This window comes from Rhipicephalus microplus, unplaced genomic scaffold (assembly GCF_043290135.1).
Source record: "Rhipicephalus microplus isolate Deutch F79 unplaced genomic scaffold, USDA_Rmic scaffold_27, whole genome shotgun sequence".
Classification (NCBI taxonomy): Eukaryota; Metazoa; Arthropoda; class Arachnida; order Ixodida; family Ixodidae; genus Rhipicephalus; species Rhipicephalus microplus.
Window position 1 is genome coordinate 255,438 of NW_027464600.1, and position 27,852 is coordinate 283,289.

A 27,852-nucleotide genomic window follows, 5' to 3' on the forward strand; every position below is an offset into this window, starting at 1 on the left:
CAAATGATGAGGAACAAGTAACCGCAATAATCTTAGAATATCCGAATCTGTTGAAGCAGTTATTGCAGAACACAACGGGAAGGAATCTGTAACTATAGCCACAGGAGTTATAAGTAAAGGAAGTTAACGTTGTGCTAAAATAGTAGCCAAGAACTCGGCCAAAAATGTTTGGGTGTAATCAGAAAGTGATCAGTCTGGTTGTGTAGCACGGCATTCACTATGCAATCCTGCGTCCATCTTCTGAGAAGCGTGGTATCCGCTACACACTCGCAAGGAATTTTGTGCTAAATTTTCATGCTGTAGCTGACGACGATGAATTATTAGGCCTAAAGTGGGTATGGTAATAAGTGATCAAGAGTATGTAAGTTTCGTTACTCTAAAATCGAATAATACTTTATAAGACCGCTCAATTATTGGTCGATCCCCCACAGTGGGTATGAGCCACAAGTTAAGGGCAACAAGAACAAGAACAAGCTTTTGTTATGGCTGGGAGCATTGGACTACCCACTAGTTACGCAATTCGCATTGTATGACGCCTGGTTGTTCATCTGCTGTTCTAAAACACTTTATTACTCATATTAACGCGATGATTCTCCCGACATCAAGCCTGCCTAAGGCAAGCTTGCAGGAGCGTTCCAAGCAACTGCGTGGCTCAGCTTCGATACAAGGAATATATTGCACGCTTTCGCTCTGGCGAAAATGGAAAGCTCCCGTCCTTTCCAAGTTGCCTCCTTTCGGCGGATCATAGTTATCGCAGCGGTCCAGTGTGGGCCGCTGTTACGATAGTTAGTGAATAATCTTTTCCCCGACCCGGTCCAGTGTGGGCCGCTGTTACGATAGTTAGTGAATAATCTTTTCCCCGAACCTGTTTATCGAAAGCCATATTCGCTTCTGTCTGGTCACGATGTATTATTTCGTGTACGTAGAATGTGTATATCTCCATATCTCCTTCAGCGAAAACATTTTTCTTTAAAGTGCACACTTCCACGCTGCCAGTGAAAACGTAGCTGAATGAAAAATCAATATACGTACCCTGGACAGTGAATTGTAGACTCTGCAACCAACCTGAGACTATAGAGCATTGTTTTATTCATTGTCGTGATGCTTTTTATTTTTGAGACATTCTAAAAAAAACGTTAAGAAAAGAATTTCCAATCACAGCCCATGGTATTAGGTTCCTTCCGTTCAAAAAGAGTCTGACTGATAGTACTCTTTACGACCTGTTTATGTTGTTAGGACTTTATTCATTATGGAAAAGTCGCATGATCGATAGACACGCCGAGCCACCACGGTCGACGAGATCTGTCTTCCGAGAAGCAGCTGCTCAAGTGCACAGTGTTGTCGAGACTTTTGACCCCGTTCCGGAGTGGCTTCCCGGTCTTGACGCTTGTGTGTGTTTGCCTGACTTCTGATGAAGTATGTTCTGTGTACTTTGCTGGTGATAATGTCATTCATTAAAGAAAAAAATGCAACTGCGTGGCTCAGTGGTATAATACTGAGCTGGCACGCATGGGGCTCGGGTTCGAATCCCACTGTGTTCCTTAAGTGTTCTTATTTACTGTTTTTTTTCTTCTTTCGTGCGATAGTAGTTACGGACACCGAGGGCAGTGGCTGCGGACAACTACGGCGCGCACGTGACCCGCGTTGTGATCTCATAACAGCGTTCGCTCTAAAAAATGACAACGGCGCAGCGGACAGTGCGCTTGGCATCGGTTGCCGCGGACACACAGGTCGCGGGTTCGACTCCCGATGACGTTTTTACTTTCTTTTTTTTATACCACATGATAGCTCCGACTTGTCATTGCATATGCTGCATTTACACACTCGACAGTTGCACTTTCAACTGCTTGATGGGGATACCAAGAGACTCGAAATAAGTACAGTCGAAAAGCGCAAGAAGGTTTGTTGCAAACGGCGCTATACTTGACGTTTAATGTAGCATGGCAGAGATGGCATGCTTAACGCATAAATTCACAGCTTAATGAACGAGACAGGCGAGTAGTGGCTTGAACAGCAGACTCTTGGACAGGAGCTTTTAACGGTCTTTTTCAAGGGCTTCGGAGAACAGGTCGTTTTGAAAGAAAGCGCCACTTAGTTGGAGTACTTCCATCTGGTCCAGTTTTGTGTGTTTGTGTTTTTTTGGGGAGGGGGGCAATCTCGAGTCAAAAGTGCTTGTCCATGACCGCTCTTGTGCGCCGGGATTCGCCATTAACAACCTCGTTAATCTAAGTCTCAAGCCGTACTTCAAAGATGGTGCTCCAATGGCAGACCCGCCATAGGGTCCGGCAAGGCTGTCATTGAGAGATTGCTACTAATTACACTTTCTGGCATTTCCAAACCGCTCTTTCTTCAATTACGTTCGCGTGTCTTTCAAGTTTCGCTAACGCAAAGCGTCACATAAAATGGCATCTCTTCTTCTTTAAAACCCCCTTTTAATGTTTTTAAATAAGCAGTATTCTTTATGGGAAGCACCAGCTTCTCCTTCTAAGATTCTTTAAAATGTTGAAGTGTATCCGACAGTGTGGTGCATATGCTTAGCTTGTTCAGAATGCGCACACACACGCAAACACACACACACACACACACACACACACACACACACACACACACACACACACACACACACACACACACACACACATGCACACACACAGGTGGGCCCCCGGGAATGGCAAAAAGGAGGGCGTACAGTCTGGCCCGTACTTTGACGTATCGCTTTTCACGCCTTATATTCTGGCAGCGGAGGGTGCTGCGACAAGCTTTCACCCCCGCCCCTTTACGGGGAGACGTGTGCACGCTTATGCGCACATGCACACTCCAACTACTTCATCTTTCTGCAATTTTCGTTTATACGACTATATTCTTGCAGAGTATTCACTCGGAAACGATGAAGTGCTGCTGGAACTGCGTGGCCTGCAAAGAGAACCAGTACGTCAAGGACGAGTACACCTGCCTGGACTGCGAGAGGGGCTGGTGGCCTAATGAGAACCTCACGGGTGAGGCAGTTTGCTTTTAACGCCCTATAGAAAAAAATAGTAATTTCAATTTAAGGCAGCGAAACTTTACACGCAAGGGCAAGTAATTTCATCAAACTATACAAAGCACGAGGTGAGATTGTTCTGAGAATGTCACGCAAAAACGGCGCAGCGATCGTTTAAAAGAACGGTGACACAAATATCAAACTCCAGTGGCAGCATTCATTCGATTGCTTGGTATGCATGGCTTTTTTTAGTGAAGTATGAATGGGGTCTGCTGCGTAGACGTTGTTGTATTTTGTGCTCAACGGCGCGTTCCCGTCCATGAGACATCGACAGTATCTTGACGTGTCGGGCGAGTTCTTATAGGCCACGCCTCAGGCGCTGAGTGACGATGAGTGAAGAGTCATGACTCTGACCCATTTAGTGTTGTTATCGCGGTATTTTCATGTCGCCCATCTGGCGGGAAGTACAATTAAAATGTTCACCAGAATCAACTTGCTCAGGATAGAGTAAACTGAAGATCATTGCCAAAGGCCCCCATCATATAGTAAATCGAAATATAGGCTGATAAACAGGCTAAATATAATGGCTATGATGATGATGATGATGGTTGCATTTTGTATACCTGCGAAGACTCGTAATCTACTGTAAATAGTGCTCTTTCATTTAGAAACTACACACCTTTCTCCAGGTTGTGTTCGTATTCCCGAGGAATACATCCACTGGACTGACAGCCAGTCGTTGGCGGCCATGAGCATAGCCATCCTTGGCCTGATGGCCACGCTGGCTGCCATGATCATCTTCATCCGTCACAACGACACGCCCGTGGTGAAGAGCTCGACGCGCGAACTGTCCTACATCATACTGATCGGCATGTTCCTCTGCCATGGAACCACGTTCGCCCTGCTGGCCAAGCCCAGCGCACTCACATGCTTCATCACACGCGTGCTGCCCGGTCTTAGCTTCGCCATGATATACGCGGCGCTCGTCACCAAGACCAACCGGATCGCAAGGTACGTTGTCTTATAAATCAATGATCCTTAGTACCTTGGCATTACCTCCTTACAAGTATGAACGCGAAAGTCTTTAGTTGTTTTCGGGGTACATTCACGCAACGTTCACTACAGCCTGTGGCGATGATGACAGTACTTGAACGGAGGTTAAGTGCAGGCTGTGATGACACCGTGGCTCGGGCTCTTGGTGGTTGCCTCGTAGGCGACCATTAGGACTTCGCTTCGTCTTAGAGGCAAAGCGAAGGGACTGCAACGAGCGCAATGCAACATGCGAGAAAGGCGAGGCAAAAGTAGGCATACATATTAGCTGTCTATGGCTGTTTTTGACCGTTGGCTAATAGAAAATGAAGCCTAAATGAACCTGCTAAAATGAGCAATGCGTGTCAGCTCGTGGAACGGGCAAAATAAGGGTTCTGCACTCAAGAGCTGCTAAATCGGGTCGTCTGAAAGGGCTGAATCATTGAGCCACCATGAGTACATCATTCGCACGCACGCTGTTCCCGAGAACAGTGCACTCGTGATCTGGCGAGTGGTGAGGATTCAAGGCTTCCCCGTTCTCGGCACTCGCATTGTGTGTTTGTGGACTGTATGAGTTGTATGAGTGCATTCCTTTGTGCAGATACGAGTACGCCTGAGTCGCCTGCTCTGAGACACACTGAACGAGCGTCGCCAGGCCCTTGTCAAGGCCACTCGGTTACAGGCACCGAGCCAGCTGCACTTCACCACGAGGCGCAGCGCAGTTCGTTGAGAAGTACTATAAAGCACCTCGCGCCAGAAACGTACTCGAGATGTATAATCGAAATGAGCAGGACGCGCTCCACGCAACTGGCAAGCCCTGTTACACTCTCGGTACAAGACCCTCTGCAGAAAGACGCCTTTCTAAGCTACCCTGGCAAAGTGGGGGTGTTAGGTGCAGCCGACTTTCACCTATACAGCCGCACATGGCCTGGTAGCAATCGCAATGACCAATCTGGGACACAAGGCCACCGACCGTGTGTAAGAACCCGCGGTCTCTCATTTCAGACGGACATGTTTATTTGCCGTTGATGTTCTGGTACTGAGAATGGGGTACAGAGTGCACTTAAACGTGTTTCACGCCTCACAAATGCGTTCCTTGCTGCCATACGAAATTTCACGGCTCCTATAGTTGGCGCCCAAGGTGGCTTTCAGCTCTGTCTGTATTCTCTTGCTTGATAGCACTTGTTGCAGATCATGGGGCGTACTGCTAACAACTTCGAAGGTATGCTATTATCGGTAGGAAGATTAGAAAGCGTAATCTCTAGTCAGGTTGCGTCAGGGACTGAAACGTCACGTCCGAATCGGACGAGGCATTTCACCCACTGTGCGAAAGCTGTTTATTTATTTATTTATTTATTTATTTATTTATTTATTTATTTATTGTACCCTCAGGGCCAGAGGCATTGAAGAGGGGAGTGGGTTTACAAAAAATGGATTCAGAAGGTGAGTAAAGGGGAGTACAGGATTCAACGTTTACTAAATAATCAATTTTAGCTGGTAACAAAGTTAGGACACAAAAGTAGAACAAAAGAGATCTGGTGTACATCTTTTAAATAATCCTAGTATACAATTCTAGCTACAAAACACATCAGAACACGCAAGAACATGAAAAAACGAAAAAGGCACACGTAATAAGTAACCTCAGTTTACAATGTTTGTTAGTGCAGCGCGAAACAGCTGATAATCAGTAATCGCAGCAGTCGCTCCAGGAAGCTGGTTCCAGTCTTTGCTGGTGCGTGGGACAAAAGATTCTGAACACGTAATTGTTTGGCGTATAGGTATACCAACTTTGTGCGCATGATCGATGCGAGAGGACACGTAGAACGGTGAAAGAAAAAGATTAGCACGAAGGTGGGGGCTATTATGGAAGATTTTATGAAAAAGGCACAGGCGAAAAAACTTACGACGAGAAGAAAGGGAAGTCAGCTGCAACGAGTTTTTCATAGCTGTAACGCTTGCTGTTCGATCGTAATCGTGTAGGATAAACCGGGCAGAGTTATTTTGGACCAGTTCGAGGGCTTTGATCAGATAAACCATGCTGGGATCCCAAACTGAAGCAGCATATTCTAATTTACTTCTAACCAAGTTCTTATACATCAGTAGTTTTAGAGAGGCAGGTGAAGAAGAAAAATTGCGACGAAGATAGCCTAACATACGGTTTGCATTGTTAATAATGTTGCTTATGTGAACGGACCATGTCAGGCAAGAAGTAATGTGCACACCTAAGTACCGGTAGGATGAAACACCATCGAGTAGAACATTATTAAGATGGTACGAGGCGGGAGTGGTTGAAGTTCGACATACGCGTAAAACTTTACACTTTTTAATATTAAGGTTCATTAGCCAAAGACTGCACCAGTTTGAAATAGCGTTAAGGTCGTTTTGTATAATACTAACATCGCTTGTGTCAATAATTTCACGAAATATCACACAATCGTCAGCGAACAAGTGTATGTTTGATGAAACGCAATCAGTGAGGTCATTTATGTAAATTAAAAATAAGAGGGGGCCCAGGACTGAGCCTTGGGGTACGCCCGAAGTAACAGAACATTCTGGGGAATTATATGAGTTGGCTGCAACAAACTGTGTACGGCCACACAAAAAGTGTTCAAGTCATTTGAACACATCACGATCAAGGTTAAGTTTGCTAAGTTTCAGGAGCAGGAGATTATGGGACACTTTCTCAAAGGCTTTTGCAAAATCTAAAAAAATACAGTCCGCTTTAGAACGACGGTCAAGAATGCGGTGAAGCTGGTGTGTAAAAGACAGTAATTGGGTTTCACATGAAAATCCCTTTCGAAAACCATGTTGTGCATCCGTGAAAAATGAATTGGATTCGAGAAACGTTACAATGCTTGTGTACAAGACATTCTCCAAGACTTTACAAGGAATGCTCGTAAGGGATATAGGGCGGTAATTTAAAGGAGATTCTTTGCTACCTGATTTGTGAACGGCGACCACCTTACCGATTTTCCACTGGATGGGTAGGGACCCGCTGTCAATGGATTGTTGAAAAAGTTTGGTAAGAAGAATTGAAGAATACGAGGCCGTACCTTGAAGAAATTTAGAAGTTATAAGATCGACACCTGGGCTTGAAGAGGGCTTAAGTGACTGTATTATTTTAGAAATTCCCCGAGTGTCAATAATAATTGAATTCATGAGTGGATAATCGTGCAGCTTTGGGGAAGGAATAGATGTACTGGAAGAAACCACAAAATTACTACAAAAAAACCTGTTCAGGACAACCGGACACTCATTGTCGGGAATGGATTCGTCATTATGGTCCAGCAGTTTAATTGACTCAGTCGTGCTTGGATTAATTACACGCCAAAAGCTTTGAGGATTGTTTAGAAGCAGGCTAGGTAAGGTACTCTGGAAAAAGTTGGATTTTGCATTTTTGACAGCGGATACATAGGAATTGTTGGCTACTTTGTATGCAACCCACCGAGCGTTCGTGGGCAGCAGTTTCGCTTTACGGTAAAGGCGCTTCTTGCGGTTTGATAGACGTTTTAAGTAGGCATTGTACCATGGAGCTCTGGCATGCGAAGAGATTTTGCGAAGCGGGATGTATTTGTTGGTTAGCTCGTCGACTTTTCGCAGGAATAAGTTCCAGTTAGCTTCAACTGTACGATTGTCAAAATTGTCTAGAAAAATGTCAAGAAAAGTGGACAGTTCAGTGTTAATGACATCGAAATTTGCTTTCTTATAATCACGAATTTGCTTAGTTGTCTTACGTGTTACTAGAGCTGGTACTGAGATGTCAAAAGAAAGGATTAAATGATCAGATAAACCGGGTAAATATGTCATGCACGAGACAGAGTCGGGGCGTGAGGTAAGTACGAGGTCTAGTACCGTTGCTGTGCTGTCTGTTATTCTCGTCGGCTGGGTAACTAGTTGGGTAAGGGTGAAGGTTGAGCAAAGGTTCAGAAAGTCGCTAACTTGTGAGGAACTTGAATTAAACATGGGCGATTCGGAGGACCACATAATTTGAGAAAAATTAAAGTCACCTAATAAAAAAATCGGGGCGCTTGGCAGGCGAGTTACTACGGTATTAAGAACATCGTGTAAGGAGGCAGTAAAAGTTGGCGGGGCGTTAGGGGGGCGATAACATGCCCCCCTAACGCCCCGCGTTAGAAACGCGGGGCGTTAGGGGGGCATGATATTAAGGTTATATGATATTAAGGGCCTTCCGTGGCACCGTAGTTGTCCACCGTTGCCACCGTCGGCGTCGGTAACCTCTTTTGCTCGAAACAATAAGAAAAACTCAAATAAGAAAAAATACTCTTGATGAAACGAGGTTCGACCCTTGGTCCTCTCCATGGCCGCCTAGTATTGCATCACAGATACATGCCCGTGCTTGAAGCTCCTTTGCAAGAAGACGCTATACAGGTGTCATGTTGGCAAGGAACCGTGTTAACATATGCAATATGGTGGGTTGTAAAAGCGAAATAACGACCAGGTGTTACACAATGAGAATTCCGTAAGCACACGTCACCTAATGCGAATTGCGTCACAAATGGGTCGTTGAATGCTTCCAACCTATTACAAAGGGCTCAGCCAAAATTTATCGTCATCAGTCACCGCATGAGCAAAGGGCGCGTGATGCCTTTCACTTGCGTAGAGGTTACATCGCTTCTCGCAGAATGACAAAGAATGCCGTTATGGGTGCATCCGAACTTCACAAAATTTATGATTTATGAAGTAGTAGGCGCCTTTTAAGCCTACTTGTATTGGTAACCCCCAAGGAATTTTACAACGGGTTTCGGAAATGCCGCTTTTCCAGCTTTCATTGTGACCATGCTGTGCGTTCTGCGCAGGCCTGGCGCCGCTGCCGCCGCTGGTATCTGTAGACGCTATTGTTCGAATTGATAAAACAAACGAAATAAAAATAATCGCAGCATATCCACGGAGTGAATTATGATGAGTGGGGGCGAAGTGGCCTTTAGCCTGTCCGTCCGTTCGTTCTTGCTTCCGTCCGTCCGCGCGACCATCTGTGCGTCCGTCCATGCGTCTGCTTACCTGTCTGGGCGTCCATCTGTCCGTCCGTTCATGCGTCCCTCCGTCCGTCTGCTAGTCTGTCTGACCGTCCATCTGTGTGTCCATCTAGTGAACACAGTATCGCCATCTCGCATCCCCTGTGGCACATACCCAGTCTAGAGCGGGTATGTGCTAAGCGTATCACGCCGATGGACAGGGGACATTGCTCGACACTAATAAGCTTCGCCCGTAAAAAAAGGTGTCCGTGATGAAACAGGCAACACGAGAGTGTTATTCCGGTGTCCACCACCGCAACGGGTATCTGTTCCAGATATGACGCCGTAAAATATAGACAGTTTCAAAGTTACAAGTGTTGTACCCCAAAAAATTTCCGGTCACCACATCTACCAGCTCCTAACGTCGAAACTGAAAGCGTGTTTTCAAGTATTTTTCAAGGAATAGTAAAGCCTTTGTTTTGTTTTTCACATAAAAGGAACGTGCGTAATACATTACGCGGAATCTTTATTAACTTTTATGTAGCTAAAAACAACAATTATTTGAATATATTTTGCCAAATAAGGGAAGAAAACTGTAGAAAATCAGCGGCCTATTTTCTAAAGCTCTTGTTGTCTACCGATGATATTAAGGCACATCGGTAGACAAAACGGGATGTAATCAAGGGCCTGTGTTTGTAAACAGTGGGAGGGTCTATACAACAATTGTTGCCAAATAAAAAAAAAACAAGAGAAGCAGTTCCGCCACCAGGAGTCGAACCTACGACATCTTGTTGTGTAGCGTGGTGCACGGATCGACTCAGCCACAGAGGTACGTTAGTGAGCGTCCTAACGGCGAGCTACTTGTATACGCCATCTACCATTGGTGCTGCTCAGCGCTTGGTGGCTTCAGCGTATTCTTGTTATTAGTAGCGAGATGGCGCGAAGGGAGCGGAGGGCGCGCTTTGAAGGTCGTCGCCCCGCGCCTTGCGACCTGCGCACGCTTCAACAGGGCGTGGACACTCGCGTGCGCGCGCTTATATCATCCCGGGGTTGGTTTGTACATCTTTTACTCTCATCGCAAGTGTGCGCTAAAGCTACAGAGAACACGAAGGTCACTTTGCTCGCTTTAGAAGTCGCATCTGCGAAAGGAGCGTGCTCCAAACATGTGCCACTTCTTTGTTAACACTCCTCGTGTGTGTGTATACTGGTGGACTGGTTCCGGGCGCCCTTCTTTGAGTGTGAGCAGAGCTATTTGAGGATTTTGACGTGACAGTTGAGTCGCGCTTGCCCAGTGTATGCTTTTTTCGGGCGTCCTTTCTACTTGAGGAGTGCGCTGCAAATTTCGAGCTCCTTGCCGTTTTTCTCGTGACATTACACTTTACGTTCCTTCACTCCAGGGGCGAAACAATGCACAGTAAACGCTCAGCTACATCTGTGAATGCACGTTTCACTATCGTGTTATGCCGATTCTTGTGACACAGGGATCAGTCGTGTTATTTTTTTTCTGTTGTCTGGACTCCTCAGTTGGTAGTGCTCACTGCACCGGCTTCCCACATGACCCACTAGGCCCCAGTTCAGCGTCTTTCGTTACATGTATTTTCCGCAATACAAGTGAATCCCAGTAAATACATCAGAGGATACAGCAAGCACTGATTCTCTTTTGATTGTGTGTGCATTCCGTGGCCGGATCCTATATGCTGCCGGTATGACTGGTTGACTACATTGCAGGAAATGTCATTTCATTGTTAATAGTAGGTGCTAGGGGCCCCTTATATTAGTCGTGTACAGAAAAAAAAAACGTCGTGCTGCTGCTTGTATTCTCTGAACAAAGGCGGATCTCCTCTAAGAAAAACCGCGTCCAGTTACATTCTTGGATTAGCTTATCCACGTCATCATTATGGCGTAACCTTAAAGCTCAGATACTCAAAGACCTCCTTGCTATATTTTCACCACGCGGGATCAGCGCCAACATGTTCTAATCATGTGTTAACAAAACCGTATTCCCCACAACTTCATTATGAGTAGCTTGCAAGACAAAAGGTGACGTTGAACGCCGCATGTGGGAGTATATAGGAGGCCTAACAGAACGAAAACTTTCAATTGAGAGGACGTGTCTTGACTGTTCCTGAATGATTCAGGGATCGGACCAAGGACTATGACTGGAAGGGATTGACGTACTCATTTAAAGACATTGCGTCTGAAGCGGGGGTTGGGGGTTCGGTGACGCCAGACGTGGGGCCTCGCGCCAAATGACCCACATATTGCTGGCTTTCATACTGCGCTGCCGTGCATGTCGGCAGCACTCCACTCTTGAGCCATTTACAACTTACTTGAAATTTCTTAATCCACGACTGCTGGGACGCTTCACAAGATTTACACATGTGACTATCATTGGTTCTGCAGGATACAGAAGAGAGGAAATTTTATTGTGTTCTTGTTTGGGTCAAACAGGCGGGCACACGGAGACTTAGCGCACAGACCTGGGTGTACTAACGGAGGTTTGTTGGCCTCAGAAAATGGTCGTTCCGCTTACCATCGAGTCGCTATATTTGAAAGTTTTAGATGGAAATCCATTTGTTAATGCCACTGCCAATACTGAACGACGTAACTCCACTGTATTGCCAATTCTGACCTCGCAGAATCCTGGCCGGCTCCAAGAAGAAGATCATCACCAAGAAGCCCCGCTTCATGAGCGCCACCGCCCAGGTGGTCATCACGTGGCTGCTCATCTCCGTCGAGGGGGCCATCATCGGCGCCATGGTGGTGCTCGAGCCGCCCGACTCCATGTTCGACTACCCGGCACTGGACCGCGTCAAGCTCATCTGCAACACCACCACGCTGGGCATAATCGCTCCGCTGGGCTTCGACTTCTTTCTCATCGCCATGTGCACGGTGTACGCCGTGAAGACGCGCAACGTGCCGGAGAACTTCAACGAGGCCAAGTTCATTGGCTTCACAATGTACACGACTCTAGTGATATGGGCCGCGTTCGTGCCCATCTACTTCGGCAGCAAGCACAAGGTCATCACGCTCTGCCTCTGCATCAGCTTCTCGGCCGAGGTCGCCCTGGTGCTGCTTTTCATGCCCCGCGTCTACATCATCCTCTTCCGGCCGGACAAAAACAACCGCAGCGCCTTCACCACGGCCAAAGACGTGCGATGCCACATTGGCTACATGAACTCAAACATGGCCACGGCCACTGCCTCGGGTGCCTCGGCCGTTTCCAGGAACTCGTCGCACTCCACGTCAGAGTTCTCCATGGAATCACCCAGGTGAGGGAAAACATTTTGACTCCTCTGATTGTGCGTGGTCGGTCAGAAGGTTTCGTTCAACCAGTTAAATTATATTTATTTGCCAGAACTGCATACACAGAACTGCATACTGTTTATCCAGTTATACACTGCATAACTGGATAAACTTACTGGCAGGCTCGCCGCCAGGAATGTTCTTCGGGGGATGAGAGCGCATTTTTTAAAGGCCTTAAAACACCTATTTTCATTTATTCTCAAGAAAATACCCCCTATCATACAAACTTCGGTTAGAGGGAGGGGGGATAAGGCACCTTTTTTGGCTACGAGCATGCTTCTAGGCGTAAGGCCGCAAAGTAGAATGCTGACGGGGCCCATGATACCATTTGCATGACAAGGTGTAAGAACCTGTCAAAATTAACTAGTCATACGAAATCGGTAATCAGTAAAAATGTGTCATGTGCATGTAGCAGGGTGTTTTTAACATACTTAGCTATGTGTTTACCATTAGCACATACTCAGCTATATGATTGGATGTACGCTGGAGAAAATACTGTTGGCTTTGAGGTGTCTGGAACGATTGTTTAACATGGAAATTATATTATAGACTGATTCTTACCATTGCAAATGCGGTAATTTGTGGTTTTTTTCGTCATTTGTAGTCCTGCCATGCGTCCTGGCTGGTATTACTAATTTTCATGTATTGCTTAGTTGTGGTTTTGCGTATTACAAGAGAATTAATAGTGCTTTTTTATATGTATAAGGCTTCACTCCTATGATCTACGGTGAGAATGGCAGCATTGCTAAATAAGTAACACGCGTATGGTCCCAGTGACAAGAATTTCGTTGAAATTCGTGCTGTAAATTTCCGGAACTTTGACACCAATGTACCGCGAGAAGCAGTGAGTGAATTGCGAACTAATAGTGCGAGATCGTTTGCTGTAATGCAATGCGCTATTAGGTTAGCGTATGCAGTTTCCATGCAGCCTTCGAACCTAAACACACCAGGATCAACAAGAAAAAAATCGGCGCCCAAGCACTCTATAAAGATGGAGCTAAACCAGTGCAGCTGAAACGTGTGACCATGGTGTTTATCACGAGCTGGGATCTGTCAGTTTGTTTCCAGCTGTGAATTTCAATTTCTATATCATGACATTTAGGCAGTGCGTGCTTCGAACATTTTGTTTGGTGACACTAGCTAAGTTTTCAATAAAAACACCCAGGTGATCTTATAGCTCGAGATCCATGGTGGATTGGGAGCTTCCATATCTGTATTTGCCGACAAAACGCGAAAATAAACAATAGCACAAGAATGTAACCCTTACATGTAGTGTATGTTAACATTGCTTTTGCAATATTGTGTCTGCACAGTCACGAACCACCATATTTTTTTACCTCTTAGCCACATTGTAGAATACTTGAAGCAACGCAGTTATACGAAAAATAATAATTATAAATAAAACACCGGTGTTCTGAAGAAACGTCGTTACCGAGGAGGGGATGGTAGGATTCTGCCCGCAGCTTGGCAACGACACCTGATACACATGCAGGAGCTCACAGCGTTGCCTTTTGACCCAAAGTTTGTTCGCGCGACTGTGGCGTGGTTGTGTAAGGCTATCTTCGTAAGCCGCATTGAGCGGTCGTGTATGTATGCGTGCCTATACACATCACCTGCAGCGGAGAACGCGAAATGAGGTTTGAAACACGGGCATCACAAACACACAAACACACACACACAAACACACAAACGCGCACGCACACACACACACACACACACACACACCAACACACACACACATACACGCACGCACGCACACACACACACACATGCACTCATGCACGCACACACACACACACAAACACACACGCATGCACGCACACTCAGAAGAGAAGCCAAGCAGCCGAGCCAACAACAAATCTTCTTTTTATGCGGCACCGGTGGAAAAGCTGCCTTCATCGCCGCAGCGTAGTTGCCTGTCGCGGACAACATCATTATTATTATATCTTGTTGTTCTCTATTTGCCTGAACGACGTCACCCACAGCTGCCACTACGACGCTGCTGCAGTACGCATGCCTGCCTCGTATTTGGGCTTTGGTGCTTGGCTTTTCAAAGCCAGTCACACATGCGACAACCTGCATAAGGAGTGGAGTATGTGAATCCCTCCTTCCCATCCGTCTCGCCTACAATGACTGCCTTTTTTACAAATAAAAAAAAAAGTTCACCTGATTTTCTACCTTCTGCTTCATCGAACTCCTCGTTTCAATCCTTTTGCCAGGATTTGTTTTGACACAGCAGCAATGCAAAAGAATTTGGAATGGTAGTTTAAAAGAAAGCTAAAAAATAAATAAAGCAAGAGAAACTCAGAGATGGCACGAAGATTGGGTATTACAGGGCCGTAGTGGAGTTTTGTCGGGTGACGGCTTCGGGGTCGTAAATGTTTGTTCTTGTCGGCTAACAAGAGATATCTACGAACGTGTATGGCGTTTGTCAGCATAGGAATAGTCTTCTGATAAAAATAATATCAAGTAAGAAGAGATGGGATAGCATTACTTCAAGTCAACAGAGCGTAGCGCTAGTCCACCTGCTTCGATATTTTCGCTATTATACACAGGGATGCGTGTACTTAAAACAGGGTTTTATGGCCCAGCCAGTACACCTGGCTATTACGCACCGAGTCGTTCATATAAAAGAATGTAAGATAAAAAAATGGCTGCATATCCACAGAGTGAATGATGGAGAGTGGGGCGAAGCATTCGTCCGTGCATGCGTCCGTCTGTGTGACTGTCCATGCGCCTGTTCGTGCGCCCGTCCCTGCGTTCGTTCATGCATCCGCCCCTGCGTCCGTTCATGCGTCCATCCATGCATCTGTCTGTGTGTCCGTTCGTCCATCTATTAAACACTCCAAGTCCCACCATCTCGCATCTTTTTATCATATATTACCCATATAGAAGCACCGCCATTCAGTGGACATTCCAAGGACTAAACGAGAGGTGGCACACGCACACTTTCTTACGGCTTGCGCTTCGTGCCTACTTCTCACCTTCAACCACCTTGAGTTCATGGTATATACTAGTTCACTGTAATCATGGCACTGCGGCCCAATGCTCGCTAAACCTTTCCAAAATCAAGGAGGTTACGCCCAGCGAGTATAACGTAGCAACCTTTTCCTGTCAGATAGTGCTCAATGTACATGCCAGTGGCTGCTAATGTGAAATGAGAGACAGGAAGATTCATCTTTTAATTTCTTACGGCTTGGCTTGCGCTTCGTATCTGCTTCCCCCCCTTTAACCACCTCGAATTCATTCATGGTATACACTAGTTTATTGTATTCATGGCCCTGCGGCTCAACGCTCGCTAAACCTTTCTAAAACTAAGGAGGTTACACCCAGCGAGTATAATGTAACAACCCTTTCTTGTCCGATAGTGCTCAATGTACATGCCAATGGCTGCTAATGGGGATCGCAGCGTGTGCGTTGACTAAAAGCCGAATGCTCCTATCTCTCATTCCCCATTAGCAGCCATTGGCATGTACATTGAGCACTATTTTTTATTGTTAAACAACGCACAGAAGAAATCTCTCACCGGCACCACCTTGGAGGTCAAATGGTATACCTATTTCGGGTATGTGCCACTGGTGGTTACGTACTACGAGGGATGCCCAAGCCACGCCATAAGGAGCTTTGCCCCTAAAACGGGAAAGGGTAAACAAAGTGTGAGCATCGGGTTTACTCTTTCTCCTTTACGGACAAAACCATAAACACTGCCATCACCTGAAGGTCGCGAGATGTAATCCTAGGCGCAGTGGCCGCATTTTATATACGTGGAGGCGATATTGCCTGACGCCCTTGCGCCTAGATTTGGCCGCAGGTTAATGAATCCTAGGTAGTCGGAACTTCCGGGGCCCTCCACTGCGGCGTTTCTGATAAGCATATCGCGATTTTGGGACGTTAAACCCCGGATATTATTGTCAGTTCGCGCTCGTCCTTTGTATTATACTTGTGCACCCTTCTCATGCGCCCTTCTTTGTGTTCGAGGATTGAGTGTCCAGCTGTGACAGCTCTTCGTGCTCGTCCTGTGCTTGTTCTTTTCATGGGACCTTTCTCCTTAGGGAGCGATCCGCAGCTTTCGATCTCAAAACATCCAATCCTTTATCCATGTGGTCAAACAATGAAAAATAAAAGCTCAACAACCTCTATAAATAACATTTCGATTATCGTGTTTTTTTCTTTACTTAGCAGAACAAACATCCAGTGACAATCTTTTCTCTTTTCCAACAATACCCGGTCGAGAACTTACATCGGGTTGGACCAACAAGGTTTAAAAAAAAAAATGCTGGAATGTAAATTCTAGCCTACGAGTGAAGCCTTGTCAACCGTAAGATGGCGGCTGCGGCAGTCATCTTACTAGCGCATGATGAGCTGTTGGCGTTCGGCGATTAAGAAGGAGCGTTTTCCTCGCATGCCCAGTGAGTTAAACGTGGCTACCTTTTCGGATCAGAAAGGGCTCATACTGCGTCCTTGTGTTACTATTTCTTTTAGGGGCGAAGCTCCTTATAGCACACCCGCTCGTCCCCCGTAGTCGTAGTAGTAGTCGTAGTGTGCAACAAGTTTTACATTTTGACCTCGAAGGTGGTGCAGGCGAGAGATTTTTTCTGTGCGTTGTTGAACAAAAAAAAAAAATTCGTAGCGTGCGCATTGACTAAAAGCCAAATTCTTCTGTCTCTCATTCACCCTTAGCAGCCACTGACATGTACATTGAGTATTATCTGACAAGAAAAGGTTGCTCTCGCTGGGCATAACCTCATTGGATTTAGAAAGGTTTAGCGAGCGTTGGGCCGCAGTGCCATGAATACAGTGAAGTAGTATATACCATGAACTCGAGGTGGTTAAGTGTGGGAAGTAGACACGAAGCGCAAGCCATAAGAAAGTGCGCGTGTGCCACCTCTCGTTTAATCCTTGAAATGTCCGCTGGGTGACGGTGCATATGCGGAATATATGATGAAAAGATTCGGGATGGTGGTACTTGGAGTGTTGAACAGATTAACGAACGGGCACACAGGCAGATGCATGGACGGACTCACGGATGGCTGCACCGACGGATGGACGCATGGATGGACGCAGGGGCGGATGCATAGATGAACGCAGGGATGGACGCAAAGATGAACGTGCGGACGCACGAACAGACGCACGCACGGACGGGCGAATGGATGCACGGACGGACACACAGACGGACGCATGGACGGACGGAAGCCAGAACGAATGGACGAACGGGTGCTTCGCCCCACTCTCCATCATTCACTCCGTGGATGTGCGGCCATTTTCTAAAATGCGAAGCATTTCGTACGCGAGAGAGAAAAAACTTTATTTGCTTTTTAGAGAAAAAACTTTATTTGCTTTAGAGAAAAAACTTTATTTGCATTTTCGTAGCGAACTTCGGCGACTTTGAGCGTATCTATCTAGCCGCCTACGACTTTTAGCTCTCCTGGCCGTTTGAATAATGGTATCGATACGAAACTTGGTATGGTATGACATCACAGTATGACGAGCATATTTAGCCAGTCGTAAAAATATATGAAAATGATATGTATGTCATTATTGTCATTATGTAGTGAAAATGATATGTATATCATTATTATTATGATTTACATTTCATATTCTTGCTGCTTTTGTGGCGGTTTCGTTCTCATGACATGTTGCAAAACTGGTATGGTAAGACATGATGGCATGGCAAACACAAGCGGCAGACCTTAACATGAAAATGATGACGTGAGTGTCATGAACTGACATGAATACTTGCTATGCTCTTGATGCCCTAGCGGCCATTTCGATAGCGTTACATATACGAAATTCGGTATTACGGTTCGTGAATGGATGACGAAAGTATGGGAAGGTGCAAACATGGAAATCATGAGATGTGTGTCACGTAACGAAATGACTACATTCCATGCTCATAATGCGCTCGCCACCGTTTCGCTAGATTCACAAGTACGAAATTCGGTATTACGAGACACGAACCAACGACATAGGTAGATGACACAGCCAAACATGATAATCACGACATGCGTGTCATGTAACAACTGACTACATGCCACACTCATGATGCGTTCGCGGCTGTTTCGCTAGCTTCACATATGCCAAGTTTGGTGTTACGTGACGCCAATGAGTGATGAAGGTATGTGACTGGTGGAAATATGATAGTGATAAGATGCGTGTCATGTGACAACATGACTACATGCCACAGTCAAGGCGCCAATACACTTCGACTCGACAAGGCGCGCGTGCGCGCCGGCATTCGTTTCGTCGCGTCCCGCCGGCGTGTCCACGCCAGGCGCTGGTCCTGCCATATACTCGCAGGTGCGCGCCGCGCCGCGATGCTTCGACGCATGCGCGTTTCAGTGCGTCCGGTGTCCCTCCGTCACAAAAAGAAGGAGACGCAGTGTTGTCCGTGTAACGCATCGGCGCGAAATGCAGCATGTCGCATTTCGCGCCGGTTGCCATCGAGCTGCGCCGATGGATGCTGGTCGCGCCTGGCGTGAGACTATAGAGTTCTCGCGTTTTACTAACGTATAGCGTCGCTGTTCCCAGCGTGCGCGCGCGTCAACGTCACGGTGGAGTATATTGGGCTCTTCATGATGCTCTAGCGGGCGTTTCGCTAGCGTCACATATACGAAATTTGGTATTACGGTACGTGACTGGATGACGAAAGTATCATACTGGTGCAAACTTGATAATCATGAGATGCGTGTCATTTAACAACATGACTACATGCTACGCTCATGAGCCGCTCGCGGCTGTTTCGATAGCTTCACATGTACCAAACTCGGTATTACGTGACGCGAACGGACGACATAGGTAAATGACACATGCAAACATGGTAATCACGACATGCACGTCATGTAACAATATGACTACATGCCACACTCATGATACGCTCTCGGCCGTTTCGCTAGCTTCACATATGCCTAAATCGATATTACGTGACGCCAATGGATGACGAAAGTATGAGACTGGTGCAAACAAGATAATCATGAGATGCGTGTCATGTGAAGACATGACTACATGCCACAGTCAAGGCGCCAATACATTTCGACATGGCATGGTGCGCGTTTTAGCCGGCGTTGCCACGCCAGGCGCCCGTCCTGCCATATACTCGCAGGCGCACGCCGCACTGCGTTGCTGTGACGCATGCGCGTTTCAGCGCGTCCGGCGTCCCTCCGTCATAAAAAGAGGGAGACGCAGTGTTGTCTGGGTAACGTAACGGCGCGATATGTAGCATGTCGTATTTCGCATGGTTGCCGTCGAGCCGCGCCTACGGACGCTAGTCGCGCCTGGCGTCAGACTATAGCGTGCTCGCGTTTTGCTAACGTAGCGTCATTGTGCCCAGCGTTCCGGTGCGTCAACATTACGCTGGAGTATATTGGGCCCTTCATTATGCAGTCGAGGTCGTTTCGCTAGCTCAACAAATACCAAATTTGGTGTTACGTGACGTCAATGGATGACGAAGGTATATGACTGCAGCAAACATGGTAATAATGAGACGCGTGTCATGTAAAATAATGACAACATACCACGCTTATAGCGTGCTCGCGGCCGTTTCGCTATTTCCAGAATACTAAAGTTGGCATCACGTGATATGAATAGATGACGAAGGTAAACGACACATCCAAACATAATATTCATGACATGGAGAGAGTGAGTGAGAATTTATTAGAAGGCAGAGAGGTCGGCCTGAGCTAGTTCGCTCTAGCCTGCTTCTCTACACAGGGAATAAGGGAAAGGAAAAGGAAAGAGGGGTGAAGGGTGATTTCATGACATGGAAGTCGTGTACGGCATAATATACCTCCACCTCTTAACATTGTGCTGTTTTAAAAGTGGCATGTCAATCTTTCTCATTCGTGCTTCGCATATCATCGATTCCCACTGTACGTGGGATCTATCAATTTTTTTTTCTAAACACAGTATCCGAAGAAACACTATCATCTTTGAACCTTAACCGTGTGTCTGCATACTTCGCTGCAAATCTCGTCAGAAGACGATAGTCTTCTGCAAGCCTTCTTTCGTACATAGCATCGCATTTTAAGTGCATTCTAAGAAACACTAGTGTCTTTAGAGTTACGTATGTGTGTGTTTTCTAGTAAAGAAACACATCACCAAATATACTTCGCTGCAAATCTCGTCAGAAGACGATAGTCTTCTGCCAGCCTTCTTTCGTACATAGCGTCGCATTTTAAGTGCATTCTAAGAAACACTAGTGTCTTTAGAGTTACGTATGTGTGTGTTTTCTAGTAAAGAAACACATCACCAAATACCTACGTATTGATATTGCTGGTCAGAAATGCGTAATATTAGCTTTTTTTTAGGGGCGAAGCTCCTTAGGGCGTGGGCTGTGCGTCTCCTGTAGCCTGTATGTAGCTACATCTCGTTTAGTTCTTGCAGTGTCCACTAGATGGCGGCTCCGTCTCCTGCATGTAGCCACCTCTCGTTTAGTTCTTTCAGTGCTCACTAGATGGCGGGACTTGTAGCTGAAGATGAAAAGATGCAAGATGTTATAAACTTGACGGCGGTACTTGTAGTTGATGATGAAAGATGCGAGATGTTATAAAATAGGAATGATGTCACATATGGCACGTGTCATTGGTGGAAGGCAATCGTTCGATTTAGTGCGGCGACGTACGCTAGGGGGAGCATTGTAATAAAATCGAGTAGGAAAAATGTACGGAAGATTCATGGTTTACCAGGTTTTCCTCCAGAGCTTCGCCCACTCATCATCATTCACTTCGTGGATATGGCGGCACTTTTTCATCTACAACGCTCATAAGTACGAGTGCAACCACCAGTTCAAGATGGCTGGGCGTTGAACAAGTGCTTAGAGTTTGGCCAAGTGGCTGCAAGGAATCGTTTCGTTTGACAGACAGACATACAGACAGACCAAACGTAAGGTATCCAAAGGAAGGATATCGTCTTTAAAATTACCAATTGGTAAGTGGCACGTCCATACACAGTTCATTACTTAAAGGCAGAAAAGAGGAAGAAAAGATGAAAAAAAGCTACAAGGAAAAGGGCAGACACTGTTAAAGAAGACAGCGTATAGAATCGCAGCTAAACTTGGTGAATAATAAAACGCCTTTTGTTGCTTAAAATAGCTACAGAAGCGCCACTCACGCACATGTCTTGTTCACAATCCTATATCAGGGTTTTTTCTAACATCTCTCGTTTCAGTTCTGTGTCTCCGCAACTTACTACACCCACATTCCTAAACCATGGGAAACAATCGCATACTTCAGAATTTAAATCGTGCTTTGACGCCTTTCCTGACTTTAAGCACCTCTAGTAATGTCGTATCCGGTTATTAATGCACTGACTGGTCTGCCCAAAGTAAACAAGACCTCAGCCTAATGGGATTTTGCACACGACATACGTTCACTCGACATACTGGTATTCGTGTTTGTTAGTGCAGCTTTTACTTGTTAGAGTGCTTGGGACGCGTCTGCATTATTTTGCTAATTTACATGATGCGGAAAAAGAAGCTCTGTTTCAGAAGTTTCCTTCACCACTCTTGAGGCTAGATGCCCCTTAACCAATAGGAAGGACGCTTAGCCCCTCCACATGTATTCATTCGCGCCGTGTCGTCTTCCCACCGTATTCATGGCGCCTGCGTAACGAACTGTAGTTATTATGTCTAGTTTGTTCACTTCAAAATGCAGTAAAGCTATTAAATAAGCAAGAACACCGGGAACATCGAGAAGGTTGAATAGGTTGCTCTGCTGAAGATTGTTAAAATCTTATGCCGGCGGATAACTTCACTTTGTGGCTGTTTCTCTCCGACGCTGTTCGTGGCTCTCGTAAGTCTGTTTCTCCATCGTCGCGTTCCTTTGCGTCTCCCGCTGCAACGCTCCTTGCCTCTATTTTTCTTGTTTCTGCCCAAGGATGACTACCTTTACCTGCGCAAGCGTGCGGCTTTCTTACACCCCGTAGCTTTGGTAGTGCAGAACCCAAGTGGGGAAACATAGCAAACAAGCTGCGAGATTTTTCAAGTTATGTGACAATTTGTGCAGATACGGGACCATCTCGTACGCACGCCTTTTCGGCGTAGCGCCCACGTCTACAGCATGCTCTTAGCGAAGCTGATTAAGCAGAGTTTCTGCGACCTCAAGATGAACAGAATAGGAGTGCCCTGCCTGTTGCAATCGTAGAGTTTGGACACTGAAGCTCTCCGTTAACCTGTGTGGACAAGACTTCAGAAGGGCTGACCTGAGACATGATTTGGCGATTACCCTTTTAATGACCTTGGGATTTGTGGAACTGCTCTCTGCAGTACGGGTTTTTTTTATTAGTGGCGAAGCTTCTTATAGCGACACCCGTTCGTCCCTCGTAGCCGTTGTAGTAGTGTGTAACAAGTATAACATTTTGACCTCCAAGGTAATGCCGATGAGAGATTTCTTCTGTGCGTTGTTGAACAATAAAAGATAGTGCCTAATGTACATGCTAATGGCTGCTAAGGGGGAATGAGAGACAGGAGAATTCGGCTTTTAGTTAACGCGCACGCTGCGAATTTTTTATTGTTTAACAACACACAGAAGACAAGAAAGGGTTGCTACGTTATACTCGCTGGGCGTAACCTCCTAGGTTTTAGAAAGGTTTAGCGAGCGTTGGGCCGCAGTGCCATGAATACAGTGAACTAGTATATACCATGAACTCGAGGTGGTTAAAGGTGGGAAGTAGACACGAAGCGCAAACTGCGAGAAAGCGTGCGTGTGCCTCCTCTAGTTCAGTCCTTAGAGTGTCCGCTGGATGATGGTGCTTTTATATAAGGAATATATGATGAAAAGATGCTAGAAGGTGGTACTTGGAGTGTTGAATTGGTGGACGAACGGACACACAGACAGATGTATGGACGGACGCACGGATGGCTGCATGGACGGATGGACGCATGGACGGACGCAGGAGCAGATGCATGGTCGAAAGCAGGGACGAACGCACAGATGAATGTGCGGGCGCACGAACAGACGCACGCACGGACGGGCGGATGGACGCATGGACAGCCACACAGACGCACGCATGGATGGACGGAAGCAAGAACAAATGGACGGGCGGATGCTTCGCCCCACTATCCATCATTCACTCCGGGGATAGGCTGCCATTTTTTTTTTCGGTTCTCCGATTGTAAGCCCAGAAGATGGGGTCACCTTGATTAAAGAAGTGTCGAAGATAAAAATATTGAATGAAGCGGGCCTGTTGTAAGACGAACTTGAACTTCAGTATGAAAGAGGCTGTCCAAACACTTCTACGATTGACGTAGCCAGTAACGGTAGTCCAGTAATCTGTATTTAAAATGAGTGAAAAATCGTCCACGCATCTGAAGACCGTTACTGTGCCTAGATCGGCTTCGCCAAGTAAGCTCCTAAGATGAATGTCAAACTTGGTGTGGTGTGGTACAGCCTGGTATCATGATCTGGACTGGGTTTGAGCTGTTGGCCACGACTACCGCCAATTTTCTTCAGATTCGCAAGCGTCTAGACCTGCCGAAGAAATTGCGACGAAACGTCGTCGGTAAGATATGCATGCGTGTTCGGCGGCCTTGTTATCTTTGTGTTTTCTGCGCGTTTTCTCTGTATTTTTTTGTGCTGTAGTGTACCAGAAATTTGTTCCCTAGGCAAGAAATTCTTGGCCACTGCATCCAGCGATTTATCGACGGCGTTGCTTCTCGGGAGAACGACAAATTGAGTACTCCCCTAGGAAGCTGGCCAGTTTTAAATATTCGTCTGCTTTGTTTTTGTGCAGAGAAAATAATAAACAAATAACAGCAATAATGTGGCGCATCTAGTTGTAGTCGACGCATACGGATAGCGAGGTTTTTGGTTCGCGTTCCAGCGATGCTAATGCAATTACATTGTGCATTGCTCTGGAAATGAACAGGCTTGGTTAGAGTGATTCATAAGAAAAACGCAAAGCGACGCGGAAGACATGTGTCGGACATGAAACAAAGCGCAAAACAAAATGAAAAAATTGAGTTAAGTTTCTATGAGGCCTTCGGGGTATTCTGCGTAACGGCAAGTCACGTATGCGTTGCAATGCACGGATTAGTGAATATTAAAAATTGCAGTAAGAACAGCGAAATTAGATTATTGCAATCAGTGTAGACGAAATCGTTTTTCATCTCTACTAAAATATTTTGCACCGGAATACATGTTGTACTTGCACAGTTCTAGACTAGAGTAAGCAAAGCTTTTTGTCATATAGCATTTGTCGCCGTGTCACATGAGTCACTCGCTCTACTCTTAGATATCCATGTCAAGTTCTGAAAACCGCGCATAGTACCTGGCTAACGCTAACCCTGTGTACATTATTGTAAAACTGTCTATTCCTGATATAATTTTGAACGACTCGCGGATGTCTGAACAAGTTATGCATCAAATCGAAGCCATAGAACATTGATAATCAATAAGAAGAATAAGACCGCCGAATTTCACATACTACCACCCCTATGCTTTCTGGTAGCTCGGGGTTCCAGATCGTTAGCGAAGTCGAAACAAGCACCGTGTTGTTGTCATCGTACTACGTAATCTACTTCGACGCTGAGTAACTCCACCCTCGTTCCACTTCTTCTCTCCGGTGGTAGTGGTATCTGTAGCTCTGCTATATATAAACAAGTTCTATACCCTTTTGTTTACTGCTATTCGTAGTTATATTTACACTGTATTCGGCCGGCAGCGCGCACCAGTTGCAGCTTCAGAGCTGCCAACTTGGAGCCTTTGCGACATGCCTCATCCTCTGTTCGCACCCAGGGACACGGTCGTCCCTTCTCGTGTATCACCCTCTCCTCCTCTACGTCGTCCCTCGCCGTTCATGTTCGGTAGCTTGCTGCGTGCCATCGATCTATGCCGAAGACAAATGGTTGTTTGCGGAAGAACCGGATTAGCGTGGCCTGTGTTCTTGTTCCGCGTTTTCTTGTCTACCGCGTTTTGTAGCAGGAAAACTTGCGCATAATTAACGGTCGCGCAGCGCGTCCAATCACTGGAAACTGCGCCGCCTTGCGGCGAGGCTGCATGCATCTGTTTGTGTGCGTCAGTGTGAGAGGGGGACGGTAGTCTGAGGCTAAACTACGACACGCTTACGGACAAGAGCGTTGCGTCCCTTCTTGACATGTGCAATACACTGTTAGAATGAATTGTTGTAAGCAGGAAAAGAGCAAAAACTCACGATCTTGGTGCCTGCTGCGTAAACTTCACGTCTAATGAACTATCGTGGCTTAGACATGATAACATGGCCTCGTTTTAAGCACAATCAAAGAAAAAGAAAACAGATATAATGCACTTTCGTTTGTTAGTTCTACCTTACTCTAAAACTACCACAACTCCCTTAATCAGACCCAAATCCGCCTGGTGGTCGTACGCTGCGCAGCGCGGCACCAGTACTTTCTACAAATGAATTTATTAGATTGGGTACACTCTTATGGCGTCGCTCAAAACACAGGTCATTGCACCGTGGGTGACATTCACGTGAAGAACGAGAGACCGAGCCCTTCAGCCACTTCGAGGGATTGGTGGGCACAGAGTTGTTGATATCACCAGCATGCTTTGATTGATTGATATGCGGAGTTTAACGTTCCAAAACCACCATACGATTATGAGAGATGCCGTAGTGAAGGGCTCCAGAAATTTCGACCACCTGTGGTTACTTGCATGCTTTCGGTGTAGTGTAGTAATTAGTATTGAATGTCATTGTTGAAACACATAGTCTCCCTTTCGCAAACGAAATGTAATACCGAAAGGGGTTTCCTCACCTGACTTTTCACGTGTTTGATGCAGAAACCACACCGCAGAGACAGTCATCAAACCGCCGCCGACACGAACCAAGAGCCTCAACTTGCTGGAGCGTTTCCGGGCGAGCAAGCAGGACCGCATCGCAGCCAGCGTAGCCCAGCACATCCGGGCCGTGCGAGCCGCCGAAGCGCTCGACCGACGCACGCACCTGCGGCACTCAGTCGAGCCGCTGTTCGGCACCACAGCCAAGGTGCCCGCGCAGCGCACCTCCTCCGACTCGCCTCCCGGCGCCCACGAGCGCCGTAGGCTGGTGCAGCAGCAGATCGCGTACGGCACCGCGTCGGCCTCGAAGCGCGAGGTCTCCTGCCAGACGACGGACGACCTGGTCGAAATGTGGATGCCCTGCCTTCGCAGGCGCATCGCGCGCTCCGAGACGCTCATGTCGACCTTGTCGCCCGACGACGAAGACGACGCGGCGCCCGGTCTCCGACACCGGAAGCTATGCCGTCACGTGCCCTCCGTTAGCGACGACGAGGTTCTGGACGTCGTGTTCCGCGGCGGTAGCTCGCAGCAGCATCACCACCACCTACCGGGCGGCTCGGTCCGGTACGGTCGCAGCGTTTCCAGCAGCGGCGGTGCTTCAGCGGCCTTCAAGAGCGACGAGTCCCTGCTGGAAGGCGCTTCCTCGATCGTTGAGGAGAGCGCCAGCAGCGGCAGCGAGGACGCCGCCGTCTACAAGAACATTATCATCAGTCTCGGAAGCCCCGACGCGGTGCGAGTGCGTCAGACTCCAGCATCTCCGGTGATAACGCCCCGTCGCGGCAGTAGCGGTGCCAGAAGCATAAATAGCGGCGAAGACGCCATGGCCGCTGCGTCGACGTCTTCGTCCCCGTGGGCCGAAGTGTCGGCCCAACTACTGCTCAGGTCGTACAATGGCAATGCTCAAGGGACCGGCCAACAGCCCACGTACTGGGCCGGCCCATCGTCAGGATGCTCAGGCCAAGAACGCTTCGGCAAGTGAATGGTTCGGCTTTCTCTTCGATGCCCCTTACTGCTGTGGCTACAACAGTAGCCATTTCAAGGTACCGTCGAGTGGTTTGCAGAATAGGGGTTTGTTTGTTTTCTACTTCTGTGAACGTGTCTCACCCGGCGCTTCTTAATATTCCGGCGAAACTTTTCTATCTATCGAGGCCAACTTTCTCAAGTCCGAGACCTTCCCCCTCCCCCCGCCCCCCCCCCCCACAATGTCTACAGTTTTCAGACGGCCACCCCTCAACAAGTGTGTGAATCGCTATACGGCAGCGGGCGGTGGGTGGTTCTGCTACCGCTGCCCTTGTTGATGTTCTTTTGTGTGTTCTGCGCATTTTGTGGGAGCAGCGTGTGCGTTTCAAATGAAACGCCCGCGAATTGTGCCGCTCAAGGGTATCATCACTTCTTTACTTCGGCTCCCAAAGCCTGTCTTCCCGTGTCGTGGGAGAGCACATGCGACATCCGAGAACCTATCTCTCCCGCGATTATGAATGTGACCTCTGGCAGCCTCTACCCGACAGCCTATCGTGGTCAACCGTGTGTTCCTGCTTTAATAGGCAAGTGAAAGACAGCCCGTTTCATTGCTGGGTGCACGTGGGAAAACCCTTTCCGTGCGTGTTACGAAATGTCTACACCGTTTTTCTTTCTGTTTACTGAACATCGTCGCTGCCTGAGATGATGCCTACTGTCCGTAGTCAACCTGTGTTATCACGTAGTCTATAGTATGCGGAGTAATAATAACCCCGATACAAAACCTACCATGCACAGACGAGCTGTGAAACTCGAGCAGTTTTCACTATTTTTCAGCGCGCTCCTTGTAACCACAGTG

At 47.0% G+C, this 27,852-nt stretch overlaps 1 protein-coding gene across 1 annotated transcript in view; it reads left to right on the top strand.

Moving 5' to 3' along the window:
- LOC142786649 (metabotropic glutamate receptor 5-like) overlaps window positions 1-27,208 on the top strand; it is a 55,133-nt gene extending 27,925 nt beyond the window's left edge. Inside the window, exons 5-8 of the mRNA XM_075884281.1 lie at window positions 2,870-2,996; window positions 3,670-3,991; window positions 11,622-12,254; window positions 26,040-27,208. Coding sequence (XP_075740396.1) covers window positions 2,870-2,996; window positions 3,670-3,991; window positions 11,622-12,254; window positions 26,040-27,015 — 2,058 coding nt within the window. The 3' untranslated portion in view covers window positions 27,016-27,208. The remainder of the gene's footprint in view (window positions 1-2,869; window positions 2,997-3,669; window positions 3,992-11,621; window positions 12,255-26,039) is intronic.
- The last annotated feature ends 644 nt before the right edge of the window (window positions 27,209-27,852 follow it).